Genomic DNA, 8,886 nt, shown 5'->3' with positions numbered 1-8,886 from the left:
ACATTTCGGTTTCTACTGAATAGTCAGTAGTAAATTAACTATAACTTGCTTGATAAAAATCCAATTGATGAGAACTTGAGAAGTTTGAATCTTTAGAAACTAGATCGACAAGGCTTTAATTTGATATATTATATGTTTAATTTGGATAACCGTAGCCCCACTATCGAACCATTCCTTTTATCATCACACACATTTTGGTTTCCTCTGTTGTTTGATTTTCACTGAAGAGTCAGTAGTAAATTAGTCATAACCATAGTTGTCAAATCGTGTATCGTATCGTGTATCGAAAACCTAATTTTTTCAATCGTGTATAGCGTACCGTATCGTATTGCAGGATACGCCTTTTTCAAAAAAATTAATAAAATAATATAATTTTTCTAAAAATTAATATCATCCCCATGATTAATTAACAAATTTTGTGATATTATTAGCTTTAAATTGTGGTATTATACAATCAAAATTAATCACAAAATTAAGAATTTATATCATTTTCTCTCAACCATTCATATCATTTCCAAGATCAATGTCAATATCTATAACTCTACTTGTGTTATTATTATCATGTAAAATGGGCAACACATCTTCCTTTTCACTTTCTCCATGCAAAATGGGTAAATTTGGGTAGGTTTTAGTGAACCAGGTTCGGTGACCTAGATTCGACCTAAAAACTTTTTTGGACCTTTGACCCAAATTAATAAAATTGTATCGATTTGTATCGATATTTTTAAGGATACAAACGGATATGTATCGTATCGTAGGATACATATCAACGTATCGAAAGGTTTAGGATATACTCTCTGATACGTATTGTTGGCGACCTGTATCGAATCGTATCATAAGATACGTATCGCGTATCATAGGATACTGACAGCCATTCATAACTTGCTCAATAAAAATCTAATTGATGAGCGATTTGAATATTTGGAAACTAGAAAGATAGGGCTTTAATTTGATATATTATACGATGAATTTGGATAACTATAGACCTATTGCCAAACTATTCATTTTATCATCACACACATAAAATAAATTCAATTTTAGTGATGACAAAGGAAAACAAATATTGATATGTAGTTTTAATTGTATTTGTTCTATTTCTTTTTGTTGATTTTTGGATTGATTTTGTTGTTTGATTTGTGGATTTTACAATTATCGTCTTTCTTTAGGATGCTATCATCAAATGTTTTTTTTGCTACAGGTTGTGGTTAATTCTAATTGCAGCAAACGGATTTGTGTCACATGACCTTTGTCTTCATGGCTTCTTTAATGCTTCAATTAAGTTGCCTTCATATTATACTGTTGGAGTTGTTGTTGCTTTCTATGTGAGTTCTCTTCTCAACATTCTTAATTTTTTTTTTATTTCTAAAATAATAAAAATAAAAATAATTCTTTTTCTCTTGTCAATGATCAAAATCAGTTTTTTCCTTTGGCTTTGCAAGTCTCTTGCTTAAAAGTTCACATTTTTCAACAAGGTTTTTCTTTCTCTGATTGATTTGTAGACTTATCAATAATATTCAATAGGTTATCCTACAATTTTTTTTTTGCTTTTCTTGACAAAGTTTTAAACTTTTGTTACAAATGTCAAATGGTGACATATTTGCGAAGAACCATGATGATATATATTTTGAGTTCAATTTGTGGATATTTTATTTATTGATTTTTTAATTATCAATTCAATATAAAATGAACTTTAATATAAAAAAATATATATTTAAAACAAAAAAGAACCAATAATAATGTAAAAAAAAAATATAATAAACATACACGCGCAATGCAACTTGAAAATGAATATATGTTACAGAAATTGTGGAAGGTTAGTATAAATTTTAAGCTTAAATAGTTGATCTTGATAATATTCAAGTGATATTAAATATCATATATGATTTACGATAAAATACTTACATCGAATATCAATGACATGTCTACAAAAATAATATCAATTGTACAAGGTGATAATTCTGAAAATACAATTAAACCATATAATATTCAGGTAATCTTATCAAGTTGGATGAATGATTTAATGATATCTACGTATAATTGATATTAATAATTATACAGGTACAATTATTAATTTTATTTTATAACTTTGTATATATATACAATTTATATTTACTTTAAAATTTGTATAATTTAATAATTATTATGTCTTAATTTAATTAGCTTATTTTGTTAGAATAAATTTGTTTATAATTTAAAAATGTTGAATAAACATATCTGGGTACCGCACGGGCCCATGTCTAGTTGATTTATAGACTGAAGTACAAGCTTAATTGACTTAGTTTATTTTTCTAGAAAAAGATATTGCTAAAATTTACTCACCATTTACTCTGTAATCTAGTACTTCCACAAGAGTTACAATAATTATAAAATTATTGTAATGTTTACAATACATAGTTACGAAGCCATATGAATAATTTTGTGAGAAATGCCTCACGAAATATAATTAGATTCTCTCTAAAACAACCTCCATTACTGCAATATTTGAAAAATGATGGAGCTATTGCTACAGAAAGTAATAAGATAACCACCTATCAACCATTTGAAGACATTCCTTAGGCTTATACTCTGGAGCTGTGTGACCTCCTCCCTGTTTAAATTAAACAAAATAAATATTAATCTCAATCCAATTATATAAAAATTGAGCTCTATTTTATAATTTTCTCCCGTCATTTAAATTTATTAACTCTTTTTTAACTTTCATTTATTATTAGTTTGTTTATGTAAATATTATTCCAGACAAAATTAGACTCAACGTTACCTTAACAGTTGCAAAAACCAAACCGTCTCCAATAGTAGCAGCTTCGGAAAGCTTCATTGTGAATCTATGAAGTAAAACAAAAGGAAAACTGAGAGAGTCAATTGAAATAAAATAAAAAATAAAAAAGAAAGGAAAATTTAGAGACGAACCCAGCAATTTGACCCTCAACGAACCATGGTCTCCAACCATCAATGGTACTCAAATTGAGAGTTTTGATCCAAGAAAGTGTACCCGTGTATGGAATCATCATGTCATGATCACCACTGCAATAGAAAGTTTGAAATTAAGCCACAAATAATAACAAGATTAAATCTTTGAGAACTAAAAATACTGTCAAACACCTGTATATCAAAGCTCGATAGCCCATTGCCATTAGTGTTCTGTGATAATACACCGTGCTCAAGATATCACTATCATAATCCAACGTTTTGTTGCATCTCTTCCAATCAATTATAGTTACCTGATTGCAGCATAAAAGAGAAACAACATTAAAAAATTCAGCCTACCTTTCCACGCTTTGAATTTAGATATTTGAATTACATACGTTTCTGACGTGAAGAGCTAGTTGCACAGATTGATCGTTCGCCCAGATATATGAGAGCACATAGTTGGAATTCTGTAAGAAATAATAGTCAACTATTCATCCATTCAGGTTAAGGTTTAAAAAGAGAGAACAAGATCGAGGGATTAATAAATTGTTTACCCTACACCAATTTTCTTCAAGTTTACTTGAAGCAAAGGCTATATCAATGGGAAGATCGTCGAAAAATTTGCGTCCCCAATGAAGACCCTGAGGCTTTGGAGATGCAAAACTGCACTTAGGTTCCAAAATCTGTGCGTCGTTTACTTTTATAGTGCACTGTAATTAATTAATTACAAATATAAACATGAGTACACTTTATAGTCAAAAGATATGAATACAAATATTTGCTCTTCTTTCTCTTACCATTGCTATTTGTGCAATATCGTTAAAGCATTGGGGGTCTTGAATATTTGGTGAAATATATTCCCCCTGACAACTCCGTTTGACTGACTGAAGTGAACAAATAATAAATGGGATTAAATGAAGTACAATTGCTAAAGGGTGAAAAATAGTGGGTAATTTTCATTACCTCATAAAGTTCAGTTGATATAAGTCCAACGCGGTAAAAATATTGAACTCTTGAATTCTCATCATTGTGTAAATCTGTTACTGGGTTGCCAAGCGTGTAACCCTATTTCAAATATAACCAACAAGTATCCAAATTAAAGCTGATAACGGTGTCCAAAAGATGTGAATAATTAATTAAACTCGTACCTGTAGATTCAACATTGGATGTTTTGAGCCATATTACCTATACAAAAAACCCTTAAAATTTAAGTATTACTTGACAAAAATTTCACTTTAAGCATTACTTTTCAAAGATAACGCATACCCTTTGCTATTATAAGTGACCATGGGAACGATCATGCCGAATAGGAATCACCGGTTATGTAAAGAGGATTCTGCTAAATCTGGGATGTTCCAGGATCCACTGCATCAACATAGAAAATATTCTTTTGTAAAAATTATCTAAGTAGGAAATATTTAAGGCATTTACATTGTTTCAGGGTGTGTGTCCTCACCTTCCTTAGAAATTCGTAGATTGCTTTGGTTGAAAGTGTGTCAGAGGAATGCCATCCTTTCTGGGTTGTGGAGTAGGAGAAGCCGGTGCCCACCGGTGCATCCAGAAATATCATGTTGCAATCTGCAAAATTACCCCCACTTTGCCTTAGCCAAAGAAACGAGTTTCACAATTTCCATATAAAGAGAGAATAATTTAATGAGAATTACCTGAGTCCAGAGTATTGATTATCACAAATGATGGCAAGCTCCCATTGAAAGCCTTATAATCATAAAGTAGTGGACCTATGTATATTCACAAAAAAAAAAAAAAAAAAAAAAAAAAAAAAAAAAAAAAAACAATTATAACTGCTTAATTACCCAATTAATAGCTTAGAATTTTACTATTTGGAAGATTGCATTCTCCAAGCTATCTTTATACATCATAGGCATGGCAGCACACAGACATATACTATGTTAATGGTGAGACAATATCATGAACAAACAAAAATATATTAAATTACAGTCAAGAAATATTTAATTTTCTTTTTCAAGACGACATATTTTGGGCCATATCAGGCAATCATGATACGCTAAATTTGGACCCTCAAGCCTGATATCATATAATCGGTTACTCTCAACGAACAACATTATATGACTGAAATTTAATTACACTAATACTATTTGAGTTCGGCACTAAACCAAATTCAATTAAAATATCTCACTGTCATGTAAAATATTGATATATGACTCCATCAAAATGTAGATTTATATTGAGCATTGTCAACAGACAAACACAATTGAATTTTATCTCAATCATCTCCATGAAGATGCAAATATTGAGTCTATTGATTTTTTTAATTATTCATAAAATACAAAAAATAAAATTTAATTACCTATTTTAGAGTTATAAATACAAAATATAAATTTTTTCTAAGTGTTTTTTTTTTTTTTTTGTTTTTTTTTTGTTTTTTTTTTTTTTTTTAAAACCTCTAGCATTGGAAACAATTGATTTGCAAGGAGGGAAAGAAAGATGTTGAAGTGAATCTTCACAATTATCGACATTGTCACTAGTGCCAATGCTGATGAATAAATTGTCTTCTAAATTTCTTTATGTATTGTTGGTGATATGTTGAGGTTGACAACCAGGGCTTGTTTGGTATACTTTTTTGAATATGATTTCTGATATCATATTCTAAATAGGATAGATATGGTTATGAGAGTGTGTTTTGTACATTATTAAAAAACATTTTCTGAAAATGTTTAGATTTTTTTAACCCCCTATATTTGTTAATTTAGCTAAACACTCTCATAATAAAAGTTTATAAATTAACAAAAACACCCCCACCCACCCAACCGTCTGTCAGCCACCACCACTGGAATGATGCACGATCAGCTGGATCTAGTTGGTCGTGAGCTAATCTTGTATTTTTTGGCCAGATCCGTTGTGTATCTAGTAGGAAATGTCCAGATCTACGACCAAAATCTGGCCGTCGTTGACGACTAGATTTCCAGACGTCGTTAATGGCCAAAATCTACCCGTCAACGACAGCCAAGATATGGTCATCGTCAACGGCTAGATCCAAGGTGGATCTGGTTGAAATGGCCAAATCGACGCACAATATGCCAAATCCAACCGATCGTGCATCATTCCGGTGACGGCTAGCAGTAGTTGCTAGCTGGTGATGATGTCTTGGGTGGGTCGGGGTGTTTTTGTTAATTTATAAACTTTTATTGTGAAAGGTAATTGTTAAATGTTTTGAGTTGAATAGAATATGATTGAATTTTGAATTGAATAGTCAATATTAGGGGTGTTCGGTTCTGGGTACCCTGCACTTTTTGAAGGAACCGGAATCGACAGTTCCTTGAAATTTGGAACTGGAACCGGAGCCGACGGTTCTGGTTCCTAGATACCCAGAACCGAAACCTGTAACAACGGTTCTGGTTCCGATCCTGGGTACCCGATAAAATTACAATTCCCCCCCAAAAGTTTTTAAAATGAAAAAAAAATTCTTAAAAACTCACAAATACCCTCCCACCTGGCACTTGTTAACAAAAATAAAATTACAAATTATAAATTCAAAATTACCAACTCCATTACTTTGTAAAGGTAGATTCTTAAAAGTCAAACTAACTTACTTTAAATGTTATGAAATATAAATATAAATGTATTCACATTACTTTTTCTACAAAAGTTTTTATTAACCCCCCTACTTTTTAATTTTATTTTATATTAGTCTTGATTCCTAGTTCTGGTTTTGGAACCACACAGTAACGGTTCCAAAAATTTAGAACCGGAACGTACCCGTTGACGGCCGGTTTCGGGTAGGAACCAGAATCAAACCCTGGGTACCCACTGGTTCCAGTTCCAATCAGTTCTTTTGAACACCCCTAGTCAATATTAAAGTAAACACGTTTTTCATTGTTTAGGATAGGATAGTAGAATAGAATAGAGTTTGAAAAGTTAAACAAACAAGGGGGTTTCTGGATTTTTTTTTCACTTTTAATATTTTCATTAGTATTTTTATGTAAATTTACTTTTAGAATTATAAAGGGTCCGTTTGTTTTATTATTTTGGATAGGATTTTGGGAATAATATTGGGTAGTTGAATAGGGGAGTATTACAAGGTAAAATTTAAAAATTTACAAAAAACCCCTCTAGGTTTGCTAATTTAACTAAACACCTCAATATATAAATTTTTTGTAAAATGACAAAAATACCCCTACCCACCCATAGTGCCAGATTCCGGCCACCACCGCCGGAATGTTACGATGCAGACCGGTCAGATTTGATGAGTAGGGCGTCGATATGGCCTTTTCTGGCCAGATCTACCACAGATCTGGTTGGAAAAGGCCAGATCTACGGCTAAAGATATGGTAGTCATTTTCGGTCAATGATGGCCAAGATTTGGCCGTTGTTGACCGTCAATGACGGCCATATCTGGCTTTTTTTTGCCAGATTTACTATGGATTTGGCCGAAAAAGGCCATATCAGTGAATTAGCGGCAAATTCTGATCGTTTGTAGGCCGTTGTGACAGATTCCGGCTACCATTGATGGTGGTTGCCGGAATCTGGCAAGTATGGGTGGGTGAGGGTGTTTTTTTAATTTTTAAACTTTTTAGGGGTATTTATGAAATTAATAAACTTAAAGGGTCTAAAATTAATTAAAAAATATATAATATTTCTCAAATAACAAAACAAATAATATTTTGGGAATAAGATTAAGAATATGGGTAGAAATAATGTGCAAAACGGAGCCAAATACTTTTAAAATATTTGTTAAATCCTCCAAAATTACCCTTTTAGTCTTATACATAAATAAACAAATATTTTTAATTGATTGTTTTTGAATATTTTGTAATCTTTTTCATTTTTAATAAAGTTTTTGAAAGAATTATAGATGAAGTTATGTTTGTGGTAGCAACTGCCAATGGCCCGAAAAGGGTGGTAAATGAAATGGAGACTCCCAATCATGTCGTACGAGAAATCTTTGATGTACTCTCCCACGGCCCACCTAATTTATATTCAATCAAATATTGAAACCACCCACTCTCTAACTAGAACTCTTTAAACTACCAAATTAGATCCTCAACTCCTGTCCTCTGTCAACGTTTCAACATTACCAACAACAACAATTCACTTAAACCTTTGATATAAAGAATTAAAATGTACATTAAATAATTGATATTATTCTTTGAAATTTATGTAATTCAAACTCATGATTTATAATATGTTGTTTCATGATAAAACTAAAAAGAATTGGATGAAGAACATACCCACTTCAAATGCAAGACCGGAGAAACCAGAACAACCAGGGCCTCCAGTAAGCCATAGTAGCAAAGGATCCCTCACTGGGTTTCTTTCCGACTCGATAAAGTAATAAAACAACTGCACTTCATCCAATTCTCCCACACTCACATATCTGAATACAACCCATTTCTCACTCATTAATTTTCTAAATTAACTAGAAGAAGAAATAAATAAACAAATAAATACACAACTCACCCTGTTTCTAGTTTGAATGGAAGCTTTCCGGGATAGCCAGGTAGTGACTCTACAATCGATTGAGCTACACATCCGGAAGAGAAAATCAGTAGAACAAAGCATACCCAGAAAGAGTTTTTCATGTCTTACCCGGCAAGTTGCCAGAGCAAATTAAGGAGCCCCAAAATATAAATGTGTTTAAATGAAGAAGAAACGTTTCCTGGATGCAAGAACCATGCGTCAGCTTTCTTCAAATATAGGATACATTCATTTTATGACCAACTGGTTGTATTTTGGAGATTTTGATTTTGATTTATGTCCCTTTTTCTCGATTGCCTGTAACCCGAAGACGACATGTGTTAAATATTTGTTTGTTCAACTGCCCTTCAAAGTTGAAACTTGAAATTTTGGTACACCAATAATGCTTAGTGCTTACATTCAAATTGGAGTGATTTAGGCACTTGAAACCTAGTTTCTACTTGTAAAAATATTGCATCTAACTTTCCCATTACTGTGTATAGATAGTCTATCATTTCCCGAGAGTTCATAAAATATTCTGTC

General features: G+C 31.8%; 1 protein-coding gene across 1 annotated transcript; it reads right to left on the bottom strand.

Moving 5' to 3' along the window:
- Positions 1 to 2,503: 2,503 nt before the first annotated feature.
- LOC116130437 (serine carboxypeptidase-like 18) lies at positions 2,504 to 8,474 on the bottom strand. Its single transcript, XM_031416187.1, has 14 exons — positions 8,347 to 8,474; positions 8,118 to 8,263; positions 4,572 to 4,646; positions 4,364 to 4,485; positions 4,248 to 4,272; positions 4,056 to 4,090; positions 3,871 to 3,972; positions 3,705 to 3,791; positions 3,462 to 3,617; positions 3,303 to 3,374; positions 3,100 to 3,218; positions 2,908 to 3,021; positions 2,759 to 2,822; positions 2,504 to 2,587 (listed from the first exon to the last, which is right to left on the bottom strand). Exons 1-14 carry the CDS (start codon positions 8,466 to 8,468, stop codon positions 2,504 to 2,506), a joined length of 1,323 nt encoding a protein of 440 aa, XP_031272047.1. The 5' UTR covers positions 8,469 to 8,474.
- Between the last annotated feature and the right edge of the window lie 412 nt (positions 8,475 to 8,886).

The sequence above is a fragment of the Pistacia vera genome, unplaced genomic scaffold, assembly GCF_008641045.1.
Source record: "Pistacia vera cultivar Batoury unplaced genomic scaffold, PisVer_v2 Contig220, whole genome shotgun sequence".
In the NCBI taxonomy this organism is placed as follows: Eukaryota; Viridiplantae; Streptophyta; class Magnoliopsida; order Sapindales; family Anacardiaceae; genus Pistacia; species Pistacia vera.
The sequence above is the reverse complement of the archived record's forward strand: the minus strand, read 5'-3'. Positions and strand labels throughout refer to the sequence as shown.

Coding starts and splice junctions, on each gene's coding strand:
- LOC116130437 (XM_031416187.1), bottom strand. CDS start 8,468: ATGAAAAACTCTTTCTGGGTATGCTTTGTTCTACTGATTTTCTCTTCC. Junction 4,486..4,571: donor AATCAATACTCTGGACTCAG/GTAATTCTCATT, acceptor GTAATTTTGCAG/ATTGCAACATGATATTTCTG. Junction 2,588..2,758: donor TGGTTTTTGCAACTGTTAAG/GTAACGTTGAGT, acceptor TAATTTAAACAG/GGAGGAGGTCACACAGCTCC.